Genomic DNA, 22,843 nt, shown 5'->3' with positions numbered 1-22,843 from the left:
TCTGTTTAAAAGAATTCATCTATGGTGAATATGCATTAGAAGGGATATCTTGCAATGAATTACCAAACATTTGATAGACACTATAATTTTTCCTCGTATTCGTATGCATCCAACTACAAAATCTTTGCTCCTGATTAATGTCTATTAGTCTTCGAGTTTTTCAGTCAAATGTTTTTACTCTGACCTACACAACATCAAAGAGATATAGTACGATGATACTGAATGAGGTCTGTTTTGATTTCGCTATACGGAAAGTAAAAGATTTCCATATGGAGATGCAAAATACTGTATTTTCGAAAAATAAATTAATAAAAATAATTCTCTCGCTAAATTTTATGAAAATAATACCGAAAAGTAAAATTATATTTGAAATTCCTTTAAATAGATCTTCTTAGTTTGAATATTAATACTCCGTGAAATATACTTGCAAATATAGATCGTAATATTCTTAATTGATAGCAGATAGGTATAAGTTTATATCGCTTAAACTTTTGTAATAAATACAAATAAAATTTTCATTTAATTTTTCTCTAAGTGTACGTAAAAATTAATGTCGAGATAAATTAATTTGAAACAAATTTCTCGGTCAGATTATTTACACGGATTTTTCTAAAGAACACGTAGGGTGTTGCTCGATCACAGGACAGACCACACCTCCTGCCACATTGTTAAAATTATCCTGCAGGTAGCCTTTGGAAATCGGCAGCAAATAATCGATAGTCCTGTCCAGGGACAGAGTCTGATCTGACCAATGGGCTGACGGACTAGGAGGGTAAAAGGCGATCCTTGCGCGCACCCCCTCGAATCCGTTTCCAGAGATCAGTATATTGTCCAAGCAACCCCTGGCTACTTCCGACCTTCTGTCAGAATTTTCGATGACTGTTAAAGTAAGAAAATGGCGTATAATAATAGTGGTCAGTCACCATATTGCCTCGATATAGGAAACGATAAGAATTAGATTCTTATGTAATTTAGTTAGCAGTAATTAAATGTTTGATTTAATCACTTTTAAACAACCATAATTAGTTTCTGCATTTTCCTGTCTACGTATGTTTTAATAAATTATATACTATACAACGTACGTTGCTTTATATAGTGAATATTTTTTATACATATTTATGTATATTTAAAATTTTGCTAGATATATTAGAAAACTAGTGAGGTGTTTCTGAACATTTGTAATACTTATTTTGTTAATTACTTGTCTTGTTTTCACAAATAAAAGGTAGATCATTATAAAATTAATTAAATTGTGTATCTTGCATGTGTAAAACTGCATAATAAATTGAATTCTTAATAAACCTTTATATTAGTGAAGATTTTTCATAAATACTACCATTCTTATTGTTTTGCATATTTATATTAGGTACTAGTGGATATAATTCTATCATTAGGTATATTAAACTTAAAAAAGTATACAAAAGTGTTTTTTATATTCATTTTTATCGATCAATCGTATTTTTAACGTATGTATAAAAAAGGTAAAGAAATTATTGTTACATTGATTTATTTCCTTTTTCGTAAATACACTGTAGCAAATTTTTGAAAAAGAGCTATACTGAATAGAAAGGATGACACGGTTGGGGATAAAATGTAACCCCTGAAAGTCTAACTAACACCCTTTTTCTGTAGCCGAAATACGGGTAATCCGTTGCTTTTTTTAAAATTTAACACGCGACAATCTTTTCTATCATTTTTAACAATTGTGTCAAGTTATTTTAAGACGTTATAAATATGATTATTATATTAAAAACATACATTTATACTATAGGTATTGTAAATAAAAATTCTGTAAGAATTTGCAATGAAAATAAACATTGCATTGCCTTTTTAAATGCTTTACACAAGTAACTTATTTTAAATATATTATTTTTAGAATTTTTTTATAGCTACTCGATAGAAAAGAAACTTCGTTTACTAGATTTATATTCCATATTCGTAAGTATAGTTAGTATAATGCAATATTGATCCAACTACAACATAATTGTCACATTATGCAAAAGTTTTATAAGCAACTTCTTATATTGTTAAAAATATATAAAATATATGAAAGAACATAGGTGTATATACTATCCTAATTTGTATACGAAAAGTGATTAATTTTAAATTTCATAACTAATTTATTTTGTACATATACAATACTTCCCCATCAAATATTGAATAAACGTAATGTTAGGAATATATGTGTTGAATTTAAATACTGTACAATGTACAAAAATACACTTACAATAAAACACACATTGAACATATTATAACTGCACACTACAAGTTGCACTTACCTGCTTTCAGTATTTAAATCCAAAATGATCATTATTTGTAGCACATAAAACTTTATTCAAACATATGTATCACTGAAGGATCAAAGAAGAATTATAAAGATTTTTATATTAATGTTTCGTATAAATTAAACATTCACAGTTTCCGAGATTCAATAAATTAATTTCAACACTGGTTCGAGAATATCACGACGACGTTTTAGAGAACATCACGAGCCTTATACCAGTAACGTACTGAACTGTGACACACATAGCGTTCCTTCTTCTGATCGGGGTTGTGTTATTATTATTTAAAACAACCCTTCGAGCGACGCTGAGGGTAAAGTTACGAACCAGGACCTTTGAACAGAAGAAAGGGGGAACTAAAAAGTTGGAAGGGTGAACGGTTTTTGGTCCAGGTGGCAGCAATCTCTAGGGGTACGTGAAAACATAGGGTACGTGAAAACGAACTCTTTTGATTTCTTTTTTTTTCACCATTATACGTAGGAAAAAAATATGGAACGTACATAGATATGAACATTTTTGAGTTATTTGAAGGAATTTTCAAATTTCGAAAAAATGTTCATTTTTGTACGATTTTAGAATTTTATTTTTATTTTTAAAAGAATTCATATGCACTTTATTTCATTTCTTAACATCGTTTATAAATGCTATTTAAACATAATATAGTGATTGAAAATAATACATTTCTTAATGTTGAACTGTTCGTTTCAATTGTAGTGAATGATTACTAATTACAGAATTCGTTTATTTTGGACAAACCTGTATTTGTACTTATTACTCGATAGTATTATAACTTATTTACTCCAGTATTACTCAAAATTTCGTAAATATGTTTCTTATTAGTTTGAGTATAAAATATTTACAAAGTATTGATATATTCGCAAGAAGGAATAAGTGTATTATGAAATTAATTTATAGTTGAGAAAATAATAATTATTTTCATTTTCGCAAAATTGATATAAATTTTATATTCTAAAAGGATAAAATGTGTTTTAAAATTAGATAAGGCAGTGATAAGATTCCCTCCGCCAAAAATTATAATTATGGATATGAGTATTACACAAAGTATTGCACTTGTTAGAAATGCATTTTTTGTATATGATATACCGAACGCAGCTTTTCTCTTTTGAGAAAGTGGTAGGTTATAAACGCCATCTATGTAGTACTTAATATACGAATGTACAAGAAATTACAAATCTTCAAATTTAATACAATTCCGATTTAAGACGATTCCATCTTGTCGTGTGTAATAGAATCAAATATTAACGAGGATAAAATCAGGTAATGTTATTCGTTTTCTAAAACAAATAATAGTCGTGCATTCCTCTAAACCATCTTCAGCTCGCACAGTACACCCTTTGCGACTCCACTTTCAGCATTTAAGGCACTTCTCAACCAACCACCAAGCTTGCCGGTAATCGAGTAAACTCCCTTGCATAGCAGACCCAGCATTTCATTTCATTTTCTGTGTCTTCCTGAGAAAATCTATTAGATTCAAGGTTGCGCTTCTTTAATATTTGGAACTGCATCGATAATTTTTGTTCACTTACTGACTTATAATTCCATTTGTACAACAAATCTACATAATATTATGATTGCAACATTCTTCTCTGTTCAGCTTTATATAGCTTCTGATAATGAGAAACTGAAATGTTGTCTTGAGACAAGACAGCGAATGAATTTTTTTATTTTAAAACGAGATGAATCATCTGATAATTACACCTTCATAAATTTGGCGCAGTTGCTCAAAGGCTACTTTTTGAATTCGTTTAGTTGTGTCAACGAAATATTTGACAAAATAAATTCATTACATTTAAAAGTTTTTAGTTTTGAAATTCAATTTCATTAAACTGTATGTTCATTCTATTATTGACTCAATTGTCAATAACACTATATTACATTTTTATAATTCAGCAGCAATAATTGCATATTATTTCATTTGATATAATGCGCAATAAAGCTTATTTATTGTCACACCTTATAAGGTATGTGTTATCTATCTAAATCAATTTTCTTTAATCAAATAAAATCAAACGTTTGTTATGACAACAGACGACCAAAAATTTATTAATATGGATATATTACACTTAAAGTATTGCGGTTATATATCTCATTATCTTTAAATATATATTGAAGACAACATCAATTTAATTGCGAGAAATTGTAACTATACGTAGCCACCTACCGAGCAAACATGTATTACTAGAAGTATTTGAAATAACACGGAAAATGTTTTTATATAATCAAATAATGGCAATAATGAGCATTTATAATCATCTAATTAAATTGTTAACGCACAGGTTTCTATAAATTTACTACTATTAACTCCTCGCCCTACGATTTAAATTTCAACGCGCGTGTCATAATCAACAGCAGTCACGCAAAGAACTTCAGTTGTAAGGCTGTGATTCACAATTCTCATTGTCCTCATAAACGCTAAATTCTTTTTTTGAAGATATTATATAAATAATATCTTTCTAATACTTTCAAGAATATATATGTATCTGAACGTATGAATATGGATAAGATTCACCCGTGGTTCCTATTAATGTTTCACTGGGTAATGTTACTTTCGTGTTTTTCTACTCACCATCCTCCACATTTGAATCTTCTACAAACAGTTTCGCAATAAAACTATACATTGTGTAATGTCTACTGCAATGAAAATGTAAGATGATTTGTGAATATTGTATACACAATTCACAATTCAAAAACCCAGAGACACAACCTTTTGTACTAATAAGAAATTCAGATTTGGCTTGGAACAAATGGTCGCCGATGTATAATTTTGCCAGTGATAATTAGTAACTTCCTGTAAATATCTTTAAATCTTTCATAGTCCACAATGGAAGATTATCATAATAATTTGTATTTATTATTTCAATATTCTTTATTTTTTCCCGTGAGTTATGTTTCATCTACAGCGAACACTACAAACGGGATTAATGACGAATCGTATATAGTATTGTCTCGTTATAGGTCGTCATTCATGTTTCGTTGTAAATAGTCTCTCTATTCCCTCCACTGCTTTGTATTTGCCGTGGCAAGTGCGACAAACTGCGAGTGAGCAAAGGAGCACATGACTGCAGCGAACCATAAAGTTCGCGCGAGTGTTTGGCAGCTTTGATAACTAATCTTATATCGTGACGATCTTTAAATTTCATTAACCAGCCCTTACTGACATTGAATGAAGACGGTATCCCAATTTCATTTCCTATTTTCAATGCTTTCACCTGTAATAATAAATCCGTGAGTGGATTTCTCATTGTTCGCTGTTCTAAAAACTACATCTGAAAGCGGTTTCCAAATCCTCAAAACTGCGTGTCCTTTTTTTAATTTTAATTCGCGAACTCCTTTAGCTGTACAGCTTCTCAATTTACTTTTCTCGCGTTGAATGCATCGAACTGTTTCTATACAGATTTGATATTGCTCTGCTAAATAGGGGGTAGTTCCTCCCGTCGCGTTCAACTAGTTGAGAATTTCAATCTTCCTTTCTATCGTTAATGAGGTTCTTTTCCGACCCGTGATAATTTAACAATAATTTAACTATAATAATATACGCAATTGTAATAATAATTGTAGTAGTAGAATTTATTAAATTGTTTTTTAATTTAAATAACCTTTCCTTTTAAAAAACGATATTTATTTTTCTGTATCCCTATGCAATCGAAACTGCTGAAGATTGAGTAACCCTTTATAGTTTGCCGCCGTTATGTGTCGTCTCGTTCACTCAGTCTGTCGCACTCGCCGCGGCAAAGAATAGAAGAATTGTAAAATGAAAAGATTGTTTCATTGTAAATTACTAGTATTACTTAGTATGCCCATCATCCAAGTGAACGACCTATAACGAGAAAATACTACAAACCTAAAAATGTACAGAATTTTAAGTAAATTTATGCAAAGGAATAAGATCATTTTCTTATTTTTGTACGAGCCTTTGATCTTTAATTATTTTAAATTAATAGATAAAAATATACTTCAATTTAAATTAACCTTAATTTTTAATTTTCATGACAAAAAGCTGTGTTACTGCATAGCTTTCTCCAAAAATAAATATGGATATTTCACAAAGTATTGCTTAAATAAAATACTTGAATAGTCAATGCTATTTTAAATCTATCGCAAGAATTTTATCAAGCGAGAAAGTATTCATAATTACAGCCACCTAGTGGCAACAGACATGAATTAAAAAGTGATTTATGCAGAGGAAATTAAACATTATATTATTAACAATAATATTTAACAAATTTCATAAAAATATATACATCGATATTTATAATTAATTAATATATAGCCAATTAAGTAAAAAAAACATAATGCATAAATTAATTTAATGTGGATTTTAAAATTGACAAATATTTATACTGCGTTTGACTTACAGAAGTCACCGGAAATAAAACCACGTGATTACAAAAAACTTCCATTGGTTTGCCACGTCTCTGATAAAAATATTGTAAATTCAACGCATAATGAATTGAAACAGTACAAAATTCAATAAATGATTAAAACATTGGTGACAAAACTTCCATTAAATAATTTTAACAAAATTTAGAGCTTTCAAGAGAAATTAACAATATTAATATTGATATACACAAATAGAAACTTGTATAAATTCTGTTATATTTATTTACAGTATATTATAAACAGAATACAATATACTTAATACATGTAGATACAAATAGATCTCTTAATGTACTTGTACAATTAACATTTAGTATTATAAATATGTGTAATATATTCTTAAATACATACATAAAAAGGAAAAAAGACAATTATCTAATGTACTCAAGTAATGTAATATTTAGCATACTTTATAATGTGCAGTATAATCTTAATAAAATAAATATAAATACAAAATGTAATTATGGAATTGGATCTTATTTTATTGTTACAATTTAAAAATCACACCTTACAATTTATATATTCTAATTTATATCTTTATTTTAAAACATTCTGAGTGATAGGAATGAAAGGTAATCAAGGTAATTGTTTGACATAATTATACTTATCACAGTACCATTCTACAAAATAATGCATTTTTTTTTTATTGTTAAAATTTACTTTCCTGCGACCATTTACAAAGCTTTTAATCAATCTACTACTTTAAATGTATGGTACGATCTTCGGTTAACATTCATTTGCTGCTGTTTATTATCTTATATATAACATTCACTGCAAACAATTTAATATTAGGTGTACCAAATCATTATATAAAAAGTACGAGTTATCTAGTATTTGTTTACTATATTGTAAGTTACAGAATATTATACATTTTGTTTTCAACATGTTTATTATAATTTATTATAGTATATTTAAAAATTTAGTAAGGTATATACCTATTTATGTTGATCCTAAAATATCCACATTTGCTGTTGTATCTTCAACATTACTATGGGCTATCATATATTCTGAAACTGATATGTATATACCAACTAGTAATCCAATCACACTTGCAATGTAAATATTTCGTTGGAAAATAATACATGTTGCTATACAAAGACCAAAATATGTAGCATATCGTGCAATATTCACTTGTTGCTTGCGACCCAAAAGATCAGAATCTAAAATAAAGAAACTTATACTATACTAAAATACATATTATCAGTCACATATTAAACTAATTGTATCATACATACATATAAAACTTACTTATACACAAATTATCACTTTTATGGTATCCTTCTGCACATTTTATACACATATCGGGACCATCACCTGTACAACCATTACAGGCCTTATCACAACCTAAATTAAACAAAAAGATTAGCTTTATATTTAAGAAATATATTTTGTATAACTTACTTAAACATGTATATCCTCCTTCTTTATTGACACAAAATTGATTGCCAGGACAATATTTATCACTTGTTATACATTCATCAGTATCAAAGCAACCTTGTTCATCTAACATGTACCATCCTTCCATACATTTCTCACAATTTTTTGGTCCTGCACCTTTACAAGAGCCATCACAAGCAGCATGACACTGAGAACAAAGTAGTTTATTCTCATCTTTATAGGATTCATAAAATCCGCTTGCGCATTGTGAACAATTATGTCCATCATAGCCTTTATCGCATAAGCATCCACCATTTCCTTTTCTAGTACCTGCCCCTTTACATTTACCATTATTATTGCAAACTTTATCTGGAAAACCTGGACATTGTATGCATTGTGGACCAAAATGATCTTTTGGACAACAATATTCTATCTGTTCAATACATATATAGTCATAAATATTTGGATGCGTTTGTTGGTGGTTAAACCACCAATCTTCAATTTTGCTTTCTAGTTCTTCAGCTAAAGCATTACATTGAGTTTCACCACGTTCTACTTCTTTACATAAGTGTTCTTGTATTTCTATTAATCGAGTTTCACTTTTTGAATATGAACCTAATTTATCTTCCTCCCATGCGCTGTCACCACCATCAAATTTTTCACGACTAGTCCTTTCTATACCCTATACAACAAAAGAAATGTTCATTGTAAATTGTGAAAAATATGCTGAGAACATAGTTGGATAAAACACAGTTGTTAAAGAAAAATAAAATTGTTAAACAAGATATTTACAATATCTTTATAAGTTTATATTTGGTATAGGTTTAATTTCTGTACAGTAAAGAAATATCTACGATTCATGAAATAACATATTTTTTAAAAACTGTGTTTTTCTGTTTTCATTCAAAATACATAAACAGATCATCTTACTTTTTTAAAACTATTTACTAAAATCTTACAAGCTGCGCATGGAGGAAATTTTTGTGCTTTAAGTTCTTCACTTGAAGATGTTTTATCACAATTTACATTAGCAGATATGTCAAACAAAATAAACAATGTCAAAAAACAAAAAAATATTACACCACTGGTTTTTCGCATTATTCCACAGATATGTACCGGCCAATGTTCTACAACATTCACTCAAAAACTATAGCAGAAAATTGTTTACTATGTTACACAAACAAAAGACTTTAAAAATCTAAATACTTTATTTTAAAGTATTTTACGATAGATTATATTTGTGATAAATATTTCAACTGCAAGTAAAATAAGCGAACAGATTGTATTAGAATGCATAAAATCTTCTACATAACAATAAAAGACCAGACGACAAAAGCTTATAAACGTACATGCGCGTGTCTCGAATGAGTTGAAAACAAGTAACCAATCCAAGAATGGTAATAGTTTATTGTATCTCAATAAAATACTTATGTGAAATATATTTCCGTTCTATTTAATTTTATCTTATACATTAAATAATAATTAAATTGATTTCTTATTATTTTCAATACTATCTATACACGTCATAGTTAAAATAAGTAATTAAAATTTATAGTTTATAACTATATAATCTATCAATTTAGAAGGAAGAAGATGCACATACTATAAAAATTTCACAATGTAATATAAAATTAAAATAAGATAACGGGATTTATTACAATAAATATGATTCAGATATTCTCATATGCATTGAAATATTATATTATTAATACTTCTTGTGTATACATAGTACATGTACGCAACATGTGCTACACTGTGACAATAGATGGTATGATGATGGACACTATTTTCAAATTGCATCTGAACATCTTGAAATTCTGTACTTCGTGACAGGAATAGTGACGTGTCTTTAGTCGTGTCAAATTTTGAAAGGTTAAGAGTAAGGAATGCTTTTTTAAGCGCATCGTTTTGTTTAACGCTTAATAAAAAATGTTGACAAAATTTGAAACAAAATCTGCTCGTGTAAAAGGACTATCCTTTCATCCAAAAAGACCCTGGGTTCTTGCAAGGTAAATAATAGAAATTTTCATTGTTTAATACTTTGGTTTTTCAGTTGTTAAAATATATTTTAACAATCTGATTTACATATATTTGATTGATTCTTGAGAAATATACAATATTGTTTAATAAATACAATTTTATTGATTACTACTTTCATTCTAAAGATTGTATAAACATTATATTAATGTACAGTCCCTTACAGAATATTTATATTAAATTTGAAATGAATTATTTTATTTTATTTTAGCAAGTGGTAACGTAAAAAAACAAAAATATTGTATATAAGCTTCTTTACCATGTTACATCTCTGTATTTACTATGATGAAATGCAAATCAGCTAAAAATAAAATTACATGCAATTAGACTCATTATAATAAACAATATAAACATATTTATTTTTTGAATTATATTTATATTTAAATGTTTATATGCTGCTATATTTTATATTGAAAACAACATACAAAAATTATATAAATAATTTAATAAAAAATTGTGTTTCTTTGTTATAGTTTACATAATGGAGTTATACAATTATGGGACTATCGTATGTGTACCCTATTAGATAAATTTGATGAACACGATGGACCTGTTCGTGGAATTTGTTTCCATAATCAACAACCATTATTTGTATCTGGTGGTGATGATTATAAAATTAAAGTATGGAATTATAAACAACGTAGATGTATTTTTACCCTGTTAGGTCATTTAGATTACATCCGAACAATTCTATTTCATCAAGAATACCCATGGATTTTAAGCGCATCAGATGATCAAACAATTCGTATTTGGAACTGGCAGAGTCGTACTTGCATTTGTGTCTTAACAGGACACAATCACTATGTAATGTGTGCACAGTTTCATCCTACAGAAGATATTATAGTATCAGCTTCATTGGACCAAACTGTTCGAGTATGGGACATATCTGGTTTACGGAAGAAAAATGTAGCCCCTGGTCCTGGAGGTCTGGAAGATCATCTAAAAAATCCTGGTGCAACTGATTTGTTTGGCCAAGCTGATGCTGTAGTGAAACATGTCCTTGAAGGACATGATCGAGGTGTTAATTGGGCATGTTTCCATCCTACATTACCTTTGATTGTTTCTGGAGCTGATGATCGCCAGATTAAAATGTGGAGAATGAATGATGCTAAAGCATGGGAGGTGGATACTTGCCGTGGACATTATAACAATGTCTCTTGTGTCTTATTCCATCCTAGACAAGACTTAATTCTTTCAAATTCAGAAGATAAGAGTATTCGTGTTTGGGATATGACAAAACGTACTTGTTTACACACATTTAGAAGAGAACACGAAAGATTTTGGGTTCTTGCAGCACATCCTACATTAAATCTCTTTGCTGCTGGACATGATTCTGGAATGATCATTTTTAAACTTGAAAGAGAACGTCCAGCATATGCCGTATATAGAAATGTTCTCTATTATGTGAAAGAACGTTTTCTACGAAAATTAGATTTCACTACTTCAAAAGATACATCTGTTATGCAGATTCGTGGTGGTGGAAAAACGCCTCCTTATAGAATGTCATACAATCAAGCTGAAAATGCTGTTTTAATTTGTACAAGATCACCTAATAATATTGAAAATAGCACTTATGATCTATATATGATACCACGTGAAGGTGATTCAAATACTGATGCAGATACAAAGCGGGCTTCTGGTGTCACTGCTATTTGGGTGGCTAGAAATCACTTTGCTGTATTAGATAGAGCATATTCAGTAAGTATTTGAAAGAAAATTAACTCAAATAATTTCAAAGATAATGAATTATAATTGATTAAATGTTTGTTATAGTTGGTCATTAAGAATTTGAAGAATGAAGTTACAAAAAAAGTGCAAATTCCGAATTGTGATGAAATATTTTATGCTGGTACAGGAATGCTTCTTTTACGTGATGCCGATCAAGTAACACTTTTTGACGTTCAGCAGAAGAGAACATTAGCAGAAGTAAAAATCTCTAAGTGCAGATATGTTGTTTGGTCTAGTGATATGTCTCACGTTGCTTTACTTGCCAAACATACAGTTAATATTTGCAATCGACGGCTAGAATCTCTTTGTTCTGTACATGAGAACACCAGAGTTAAATCAGGAGCTTGGGATGATTCTGGAGTATTTATTTACACTACCAGTAATCACATTAAATACGCAATTAACAACGGTGATCACGGTATCATCCGCACACTAGATTTACCGATATATGTAACTAGAGTCAAAGGCAATCAAGTTTATTGCCTAGACAGAGAATGTAGACCAAGGATTCTTCGAATAGATCCAACTGAATACAAATTCAAACTTGCTTTGATTAATAGAAAATATGAAGAAGTTTTACACATGGTTCGCAATGCAAATCTCGTTGGTCAGTCCATAATTGCATATTTGCAACAGAAGGGATATCCTGAGGTTGCATTACACTTTGTTAAAGATGAAAAAACAAGATTCGGACTTGCACTTGAATGTGGAAACATCGAAGTCGCTTTAGAAGCGGCGAGATCTCTTGACCAAAAATCCTGTTGGGAAAGTTTGGCTCAAGCAGCTTTATTGCAGGGTAATCATCAAGTTGTAGAAATGTGTTATCAGAGAACTAAGAATTTCGAAAAGTTATCATTCCTTTATCTCATAACTGGTAACTTAGAAAAATTGCGTAAAATGATCAAAATCGCAGAAATCAGAAAAGATGTTTCTGGACAATACCAGGGTAGCTTGTTACTTGGTGATATTTATGAACGGGCAAAAATTTTACGGGTATGTATTTTTACTATTTTTTTTTGGTATTTAATTTTTCTTTTCAAAATGTTTATTTTATCTTTTTGTTTTTTAGAATTCTGGTCAAGCATCTTTAGCATATGTCACCGAGAAAATTCACGGTATTTCATCTCCAGAAGATGATGTCCAATATAGTTCTATGAGTGAAGAACTTTTTGCCCTTGAGAAAGGAGCAGTTTACCTTCAACCTCCAGTACCCATTCAACAAGCCGAAAATAACTGGCCATTATTAACAGTTTCAAAAGGTTTCTTTGAAGGTGCAATGTTGTCACGCGGAAAGAGTCAAGTAGCTGCGGCTTTGGCTCCGGAAGACGATAGTGCTGTACCTGCCGAAGGATGGGGTAATGACGAAGAGTTAGGAATAGATGATGAAGAAGGTGGGGATACCGAACAACCTCCTGAAGGTGAAGAAAGCGCTGGATGGGATGTTGAAGAAGTAGATCTACCGCCAGAACTTGAAAATGCAGTGAATGCAACGGAAGATGGCTATTATTCGCCGCCAACAAAAGGAGTACCACCAACGCAATATTGGGTGAACAATTCCCAATTAGTCGTAGATCATATATTAGCTGGATCATTTGAAACTGCATTTAGATTACTAAACGATCAAATTGGTGTGGTTGAATTTGGAGCTTTTCAAAATCTTTTTATGAATACATTTGCACGCGCTAGAACATCATTTGATACATTACCGAATATACCTTCGTTGTACGGATATCCTCAACGAAATTGGAAAGATTCAAATCCCAAAGGCGGTTTACCTGCGGTTGGATTACATCTTACTGATTTAGTTCAGAGACTTCAAGTATGCTATCACTTGACAACCGGTGGAAAGTTTCCAGAAGCAATAGAAAAGTTTCAAGCAATTTTACTCAGTGTACCATTACTAGTAGTTGATACAAGACAAGATATTGCAGAAGCACAGCAGTTGATTCAAATTTGCAGAGAATATATTCTAGGTTTAAAGATGGAAACTGATAGGAAGAATTTACCTAAAGCCACTTTGGCTGAACAAAAACGAATCTGTGAAATGGCAGCTTACTTTACACATTGTAATTTGCAACCTGTTCATCAGATTCTAACTTTAAGGATAGCTGTAAATATGTTCTTCAAATTGAAGAACTATAAAACTGCTGCTTCTTTTGCAAGGAGACTACTTGAATTAGGACCTAAACCAGAATTAGCACAACAAGTCAGGAAAATTTTGCAGGTATGTGTTTTGTCAGATGTATAATTAGCATATGTAATTATAAAAAATATTATTTCTTTTTTTTTACTTTCAGGCATGTGATAAAAATCCAATAGATGAGCATCAATTAGCATATGATGAACATAATCCATTTTCACTATGTGCAAGCACATTTGTTCCAATTTACAGAGGAAAACCAGAAGTTAAATGTCCATTATGTGGTGCAAGTTATTTTCCGCAATTTAAAGACACAGTATGTAAAGTCTGTGAAGTTGCATTAATTGGTAAAGACTGTATTGGCTTGAGAATAAGTCCTATACAATTCCGATAATTTTTTATTACCTTTTTGCATTAATATACCTGACAATGATAATGTCATGATCGTCTAAAAATTAGACATAGCAATGCATCATATGTTAAACAGTATCCCAATTTTGCTATTTGTTAAATATGTTAGATATAAAAGGTATTATGTCATTCCAAAAAAATATTGTAAATATGAAACATAAACGTCATAATCTAAATCATAAACACACGTTTTCTTCAGTTATTTACCATGGAAATGAAGAAAAAATTTGTAATATGTTTGTAATGTTATTATTCATATTAAAACGATACAAGATATATTTTAAAAATATTTTATAATAAATTGAACTAGAGATTACGTATGATTTTAATTAAATTCTATACGCTCATTTCAGGAGTCTTTAATTTGTACAATTTATCGTGTGCATATTCAATAAATGTTATTCTCAAATGACTATATGTTCTTTTTATTAAGTGTTATATGGAAGCTACAATTCAAATTAATCAGAAACAGCTATTGTTGAATAATAACAAAACTAATTATAAATGAAATTATCTACAATCTAAATTATTCATTAATAATGCAGTAGATAGATGCATATCACATAGTGTTACAAGTTCAGCAAAATTTGTGATCATATTTATGACGTTATAAGCAACAGTTTACCATTAAACGCAGAAGAAAGTATTTTATTGAACAAACTTATAAAAATCCCCAGGCCGACGTGAGTTGGTAACATATGCGGTTGTTACCGACGCAAGTTGTGGGCAATGGTGGACGAAGATTGCGGAGGCCGCTTGTGCGTGCCGTCAAACTACTGATTGCAATAGTTTTTTTCGGCAAGTACTACAAACCTCTTGTTGTATGTTCGCCACTTTTGTTCGACCCGCCTATACGTTATAATCTATGTAATTCGTACAGTGGTTATCAGTGCATAGTGAAATCTTTTATCGCGCCGTTTTTCGTCCGTTTGACGGAAGTTTCAAAAGGGACGTGAGGCTCCTCTCGTTTCAAAGCAATCGCGAGAAATGTCGAAAGATTAACCTCCAGTGAAATATACGATCACGGCCGTTATTTGACTGCAACGATGATTGTGCAACGTGAAAAATATATACACAGCCGGGCCATTGGTGATCGCTGAGCGGGCACACTAGAAGACGTGAGACCAGTGCCGTAAACATCGTGAACGTAAATATACGGTGTGCGTCTCTGTGTACGTGTTGCGTTACAGACGTCTCCTAAATCGTGTAGAATTTTCGTAATTTAAAACTTTTATCGAAAAATATTCATCTGACTTCACATTCGCCGAACTATTAGTTAAGACTGTATAGAAAAAACGATCCGTAAAATACGACAGATAAAGGGAGGTTAGAATCGAGACGTACGATATCGACGGTGCTAAGAACATCGAGTAGTAAGTTTTCGACGAATGTAAGAACTTTCGAATTCATTCAAGTTAGGGGTATACGAATTGTGAATAACGAAGCTATCGAAGTTCGAAGATAAGGAAGGGCGCACTATCTTCGAAACCATCGGGCGTCCTACTGCTCTAGGGGTAACTCGGTGGTGCATAGTCGCGCGGGTATGAAAAAATGATGTGATCGACGGTCATCATGGCGGCACCCATGCTAAAGTGGAAGCGGATCACAAATCCGACCGGGCCCCAGCCAAGACCCAGGCATGGGCATAGGGCAGTTGCTATTAAAGACCTTATGGTTGTTTTCGGCGGTGGAAACGAGGGCATTGTTGACGAGCTTCATGTCTATAACACGGGTAAGTTGCATCGCTGCTGTGCGTCTTTCGTGCGCGCCGTTCTTGATGATTCCCGCGATCCAAGATGGCGGCATACGTTGACAAGACGGTCACCGGCCGGATCACCGTGGAAACACGAATTTTGTTCATGTCAGATGCTTTATTATGATGTATTCTATCTATATCGAATATACCCCAGCTGTATGTGTCTTTTTGAGTTTCATTTGTCAAGGATCGAGGTAGTTTCATTGGTAGAATTAGCGCGGTCTGTCATTTTTCATGTTTATACGCGCGGGAGCGGCCATTGCTGTCCTATACGCCCCACCACTGATATGCAACGCGCCGCGTTTCCCGTCATTCCACGTTCACGCTTCGCCTTTCCTTCTCTTTTTTCCTTCCGTTCCTATTTCTCCTCCCACTCTTTCATTTTACGTTTTCACATCCCTTCTGTATCATGAATGTGCACGGCATCTCTCTCTTTCGCTACGTTGTACAGTTACGCGCGTGCGTAGCGTGGCGCGCACTTTATGTTTAATTTTGAAATCTTTTCTAGAATAATATTACATATAGTATGTGTAGAACTTCTTGCATAAACATAATAAATATAACGATACATGTTAATAAAATTGTTGAGAATAATAAAATACGATTATGGTGAATATAAATGATATAAAAGTAAATATTTTGAATGCATTCAATAGAACTTTTTAATTAAAATTATAGCTTATGTTTACTGTTTTGATTTTTTTATATATAATATTACACCTACAATTGTTAAAAATTTTTTCATTTAAGTATGAATATTTTATGTAATGCTACATTTTGGGAAAAATATCAAAAATATGTACATTTTGCAGCAACTAATCAATGGTTTGTACCATCAACAAAAGGTGATATTCCACCTGGCTGTGCAGCATATGGATTTGTCGTTGATGGAACCCGTATCTTGGTTTTTGGTGGTATGGTAGAATATGGAAAGTACTCAAATGAACTCTATGAACTTCAAGCAAGTAGATGGGAGTGGAAAAGATTAAAACCAAAGCCACCAAAACATGACCCTCCCCCTTGTCCACGATTAGGACATAGTTTTACCCTTATTGGTAATAGGGTTTTCCTGTTTGGAGGTTTGGCTAATGACAGTGATGATCCTAAAAACAATATACCAAGATATTTAAATGATCTGTATACCCTTGAACTACTCCCTAATGGAGCAACGGCCTGGGATATACCACAAACACATGGACATGCACCACCACCTAGAGAGTCTCATACAGGGGTGGCTTATACTGATCGCAACACAGGAAAATCCTGTTTAGTGATTTATGGCGGTATGAGTGGCTGTCGTTTGGGTGACTTATGGTTTCTTGATGTTGATTCGATGACCTGGAACAAACCAGTGGTTCATGGACCTACCCCATTACCACGTTCTCTCCACACTGCCACTTTGATTGGTCATCGAATGTATGTCTTTGGAGGATGGGTACCACTTGTTGTTGATGATGTTAAAGTTGCAACACATGAGAAGGAATGGAAATGTACAAGTACATTGGCTTGTCTAAATTTAGGTGAGTTAGTATTGAAATAAAAGAAAATTTTCAATATTTTATATGTTAATTGCATTCATTGCATTTCAATTGCATTCTATGTTATTTTAGAAACTTTAACATGGGAGCAATTAACAGTTGATTCCTTGGAAGAAAATGTTCCTCGTGCTCGTGCTGGTCACTGTGCAGTTGGAGTGCATAGTAGACTGTATGTATGGTCTGGCCGAGATGGATATCGCAAAGCTTGGAACAATCAGGTTAGGGTTAGTCCTTATAATTAGCTTTCACTATTGGAATAGTTTTATCTATAATACAGTATGATATAACTTGTTTTTAGGTTTGTTGTAAAGATTTATGGTATCTTGAAGTCAGTAAACCTCCTGCACCATCCAGGGTGCAACTAGTAAGGGCTTCTACACAAACACTGGAAGTTAGTTGGACTGCAACGCCATCCGCGCAGTATTACATACTGCAAATTCAGAAATATGATATGCCTCCAGCAACAACTGGCACATTTCCTACAGTTAGCACACAAACCAGCACTGCACCCACTACTACACCAGCAGTGGTTACACCTGCAACTGTTCCTGTTACATCTCCGCCCATTACTACCGTTGCTGCTCTTCCATCAACTCCAACTTCTGCCAGACCATCTCTAGCACAGACTCCAGTACGAATACAGTCTACTGTACAAAGCCCTATTCAGAAACCAGTATCATCACAAGCTGTAACAAAGCCATCGAGTCCAATGACACCAAGAGTAGCTGGAAATCTTATTAGAATCCGTTCTCCCATCGTTACTTCAGCACCAGTAACTACTGAACAGACTGCACCTCCTAATACTACGGTGGCCGGTCAGACACCAGCTGCTATGTCAGGAATTGCTGCTCTGGCTGCAGCAGCTGCTGCTACTCCAAAAATAAGTATGAATAATGTACCAATCCTTCCACAAACTACTGCTAATACAATTAGAATGAAGAATGTTCAACCTGGTCAACAAATACGTTTCGCTGCACCTGGAGCAACAGTATTAAGAACTGCTTCTCCACAACAAAGTAAACAGATTATTCTTCAAAAACCAGGTCAGAATATATCCGGTCAGCCTCAAATTGTACATCTTCTTAAAACTGGCCAGGGAATGGTAGCAACTGTGCCTAAAGTCAGTCTCATTCCCGGTAAAACGGTTCAAGCAACAGGTGCAAAACCACTTAATCAGGGCCCGACGATATTAAGATTAGTTAATCCTAATACTGTAGCAGGATCTAAAATTCTCACTACTATGAAAACATCTAGTATTGTTGCAATGAGCAAAGGACAAAACATCAGTGGTAAGCAAACGATAATGATTACAAAACCTGGGGGCAATGGTGGATTGGTTGGTCGTAATCAAATAATTGTGGTTACAACGGGCTCTGGTTTAAGAGCTGTACAAGCTGTTACTACTTCTCAAGCTGGTAGTGGGCAAACGGGTAATATTACTACACCCGTTAATGTTTTACCTTTGTCCGCTACTAATCACGTAACAAATCAACAAGGGGTAAAAATGATCGTTGTTTCATCTGGAGCAATGGGAGGTGGAACTGCAGGAAAGCCTATTACTATAACAGTTCCAGGTCAAGGTGGTGTACCAAAGACAGTGACTATTGCTACTAAGGGAAGTCCACAAGCCATTTTCAATCCTGGGAAGAGTCAGATTGTCACTATGCCACAAATACAAAAAACACCAGAAGCTGTGACAGTATCTGGTAAACCTGTAACATTACAAATGTCTGGTGGAATAGGTGCAAAAACAGTTACATTAATGCCTACAAGTAGTTCAATAGTAACCACTTCAAGTGCATCAGATGCAATAGATACAAGTAAAATGTTGTTTGTTCCATCACAAAAACAACCATCAGCTTCATTAGCATCTACTTCTGATGGTCCGGCTACAACTGATGCAGCACTAGCTGCATTAGCTGCAGAAGCAGGATTAATAGATCCAGTTCAAGAACCTTCTGGTGGCTTATCTTTTATGGTGGCTGCAGATGATGGAGGAGCAGGAGATAGCAAAGTGGAAGACAGTTGTAATGGTAATGAGGCTACCACAGCAGCTGCTTTGGTTTCTCAAATGGGTGCTGGTGAACCTATGCAAGTTGATGGGGATGGCAATTTTGTGATTCCTCAGGTTGATGGTCCAGCAGATATTCTTTTATCCGAGGATGAAGAAAATGATAAAATTGATTTAGAGGAAGATCCTGCACCAGAAAATCAGGAAGAATCGCCAGCTGCAGAGTCTGCAGATATGGAGGAAGATATTGGTGCTGCACCTACAGAAGATGTTCATATAGAAGAAACTTCCACAAAAGATCCAGATACTTCTTCAGAAACAGCAGCTGAACTTCCTGTTTCGACGAGCACTGCAGAAGAAATTCCAATAGAGCCAGAACCTTCTGTTGATTCTCAACCAGATGAAAGTGAAGTAGCCATGGAAACTACTAATGAACCAGAACCGACAAGTGAAACCGATATGCAAATTGTAACTAATCCATCATCTGAGGAAACACAAATAAAACCTGAAATTTCTGGTGTACAAGAACCTATAGAAGCTCCATCGGAAGAAGCGTCTATGCCAGATGCAACGGAAGCATCAGAAAACGATGAAAGTGAACAAATTGAAAACGATATAAAAGGCACACCTATGGATACGTATACTTCTGATTATGAAAAGTCGCCAGCTTCTGAACATTTATCACCTGAAGATAGTATATCACAACTTTCTCAGGATGATAGTCAAGATGCTGAGAAAGCAAAAGATGAAACTGCAGAACCAACAATGGACCTCCCTGAAGAAAGTTCTTCAATGGAAAAATTGGAAGACACTGATGAACCTATGGTTACGGATACTTCTTTAACTTCCACAGATGTAAATATGCCAATAACAACTCCCATTGTAACCCCAGATATGCAAATAAAATTAGAACAACCTGATGAGCCAATGGAACAAGATAAAATTCCTGAACCGCCGACGTCATCTATGAATGGGGTTGCTCCTCTTGAAAAAGAAGTGGATATTCAAAAACCAATGACTCCGATAAAAATAGAAATGAAAGAGGAAGCCGTGAAAAAGGAAGGTTTGAAACAAGAAAAAATAAACGACAGTAGACCAGAAAGTGGAGATGATTCTACCGCGTTGACTACACTAGCTACAGCTGCCTTAGGTTCAGCAGAACAACCAATGAAAGTAAAAGCTGAACAGGTAAAATGATATATTCTTACATTGTAATTATATTTAAGTATATTTTATAATATACATTTTTTTTAAACATTTTTACATAGAGTGAAGACGAAAAGAAGGAGGTAGAATGGTATGACGTGGGAGTAATAAAAGGAACAAGCTTTACTGTTCAACATTATTATTTACCTGGTGACGAGCCGTTAGATATAACGCAACCGTTAACTATGGATATTTTCAAGGGAAGAACCAAGGTTGCCTTAGAACCTGGAACTGCTTATAAATTTAGAGTTGCTGCTGTGAATAGTTGTGGACGAAGTACTTGGAGCGAGGTAAATAAAGTAATTATGAGTATACACTATAAAGATAAGAATATTGAACTTGATACAAACTTTCTTTTCTTTCTAAGGTATCTGCATTCAAAACGTGTCTTCCGGGATATCCCGGAGCACCTAGCGCCATCAAAATTTCCAAATCTGCAGAAGGTGCTCAAATTTCTTGGGAACCGCCATCTAGCAACGTTGGACCTATTTTGGAGTATTCTGTCTATTTAGCAGTGCGGAGTGCTAGTACTGCGTTAAATAACGACGGAGAACCAAGGACAATTCTATCGACTCCAAATCAGTTAGCTTTTATTAGAGTCTATTGCGGTTCAAATAATTCCTGTTCGGTGACTAATAGTTCCCTTAGTGCCGCTCACGTTGATACTACTACAAAACCGGCCATAATATTTAGAATAGCAGCACGAAACGATAAAGGATACGGACCAGCGACGCAAGTCAGGTGGTTACAAGGTTAGTGTATACTTTCCTTAATTAAAAAGAAAGTAGATACTGTTTAATAACAACCTTAACATTATATAAAATATTTTTGTATTATTATAGTAAAATTATGTTGCATTTAGAGGTAATTATTAAAATATTAAGCGTACTTACGTTCTGGTAGTTACGTAATTTTTTATCAGCAGATCCAACCACTGCTGTGAAGAGTAATCCTCAGGTGAAGAGACCTGGTACAGACATACGCTCACAGGCAAGCTCCCCACAGAAGAAGGTGAAACCAGAAACACCAAGTGATAACTTTTCGTGAGCCTGTTTTCCCTTGGCCTCTTACAGCCCAAATATCCAAACAGCGCTACTCATTATTTAATTTCCGCTGGTACACACGCCTAACAACGATAATGAAACAGTGTATTGTTGAGTAAGCGACGTGATATGCGAGTAAATGAAAGAAATGAATGCACGATAAAGAGCGATGGAGAGGTGTCCATAGCTAGATTGAGGTATAAACATAAGGGTTAAAAAGTATTTTAAGTGTTCTATACGAATACAAGGTCTTTCTGTACCGCGTTTTCTGACTCACCGTTATTCTCCTATTCCTTCGCGAATGCGCGACATTTTTCTGTAAAGATAACACGAGTACTGTTAATAAATGGCAAGGTGGTTATTTTGGAGTTAAACAAGTTTTTTCATGTTTACAGTGCTTTCTATGAATGTGGTAACATATCGATGATGGTTACACTTGCATCATTTTCATGGTAAATAGTTTTGTCCAAATATTGACCACCTTCACTTTTATTTTCTAATACAAAAATTGAATATAGCTGCATATTAAAACAAAACGGTGAAAGGGAACTTTTAGTTGATTTCTATGAAGCTCCCGACAAAAGCTTCATTTAAATTTATTTTAAATTATTCGTACTTTAAATTTTTTATTGTTACTGGGATATATATATACGTACAGAATTTCTAATATGTTTTGGAAGTCGGGAAAACTTCCTATTACATTCAAATATTTATTGTAAATATTGGAATTGAAAATATCTTCTCAGAACATTGTCTAAAATTCTCTCTAAAATTTGTAATACGATGCAAGTGTATAGAACAGAAGTTTTAATCATACCATCCTTTTCTGTATAGAACATCGGTGCTACACTTTACTCTGGTTACTTTTGTTACTGCCAATTGCAATGAAAACATGGAATCAATGAGAGAAAGGAGC

General features: G+C 33.1%; 3 protein-coding genes across 9 annotated transcripts; 2 read left to right on the top strand and 1 right to left on the bottom strand.

Annotated features, from left to right (window-relative positions):
* Positions 1-7,135: 7,135 nt before the first annotated feature.
* Positions 7,136-9,412, bottom strand: Creld (Cysteine rich with EGF like domains). Of its 4 annotated transcripts, XM_076319871.1 has the most exons (5): positions 8,988-9,411; positions 8,082-8,739; positions 7,929-8,024; positions 7,616-7,840; positions 7,136-7,451 (listed from the first exon to the last, which is right to left on the bottom strand). In XM_076319871.1, exons 1-4 carry the CDS (start codon positions 9,153-9,155, stop codon positions 7,620-7,622), a joined length of 1,143 nt encoding a protein of 380 aa, XP_076175986.1. In that variant the 5' UTR covers positions 9,156-9,411; the 3' UTR covers positions 7,136-7,451; positions 7,616-7,619. The 4 variants fall into 4 exon arrangements, with proteins under 4 accessions (XP_076175986.1, XP_076175987.1, XP_076175988.1 ...); XM_076319872.1 differs by lacking the exon at positions 7,136-7,451 and having other exon boundaries at positions 7,485-7,840; positions 8,988-9,412; XM_076319873.1 differs by lacking the exon at positions 7,136-7,451 and having other exon boundaries at positions 7,700-7,840; positions 7,916-8,024; positions 8,988-9,412.
* Positions 9,413-9,910: 498 nt separating this feature from the next.
* Positions 9,911-14,556, top strand: Alphacop (coatomer subunit alpha). Its single transcript, XM_076320371.1, has 5 exons — positions 9,911-10,066; positions 10,568-11,792; positions 11,868-12,815; positions 12,892-14,046; positions 14,120-14,556. Exons 1-5 carry the CDS (start codon positions 9,987-9,989, stop codon positions 14,354-14,356), a joined length of 3,645 nt encoding a protein of 1,214 aa, XP_076176486.1. The 5' UTR covers positions 9,911-9,986; the 3' UTR covers positions 14,357-14,556.
* Positions 14,557-15,109: 553 nt separating this feature from the next.
* On the top strand, positions 15,110-22,288 carry Hcf (Host cell factor). Of its 4 annotated transcripts, none has more exons than XM_076319509.1 (7): positions 15,110-16,105; positions 16,942-17,649; positions 17,740-17,885; positions 17,966-20,866; positions 20,947-21,174; positions 21,252-21,636; positions 21,810-22,288. In XM_076319509.1, exons 1-7 carry the CDS (start codon positions 15,946-15,948, stop codon positions 21,929-21,931), a joined length of 4,650 nt encoding a protein of 1,549 aa, XP_076175624.1. In that variant the 5' UTR covers positions 15,110-15,945; the 3' UTR covers positions 21,932-22,288. The 4 variants fall into 4 exon arrangements, with proteins under 4 accessions (XP_076175624.1, XP_076175623.1, XP_076175622.1 ...); XM_076319508.1 differs by having other exon boundaries at positions 21,807-22,288; XM_076319507.1 differs by having other exon boundaries at positions 17,740-17,891.
* Positions 22,289-22,843: the final 555 nt, after the last annotated feature.

Source organism: Ptiloglossa arizonensis, chromosome 9, assembly GCF_051014685.1.
Source record: "Ptiloglossa arizonensis isolate GNS036 chromosome 9, iyPtiAriz1_principal, whole genome shotgun sequence".
NCBI lineage: Eukaryota > Metazoa > Arthropoda > Insecta > Hymenoptera > Colletidae > Ptiloglossa > Ptiloglossa arizonensis.
This window is presented reverse-complemented; position numbering and strand designations above follow the sequence as displayed.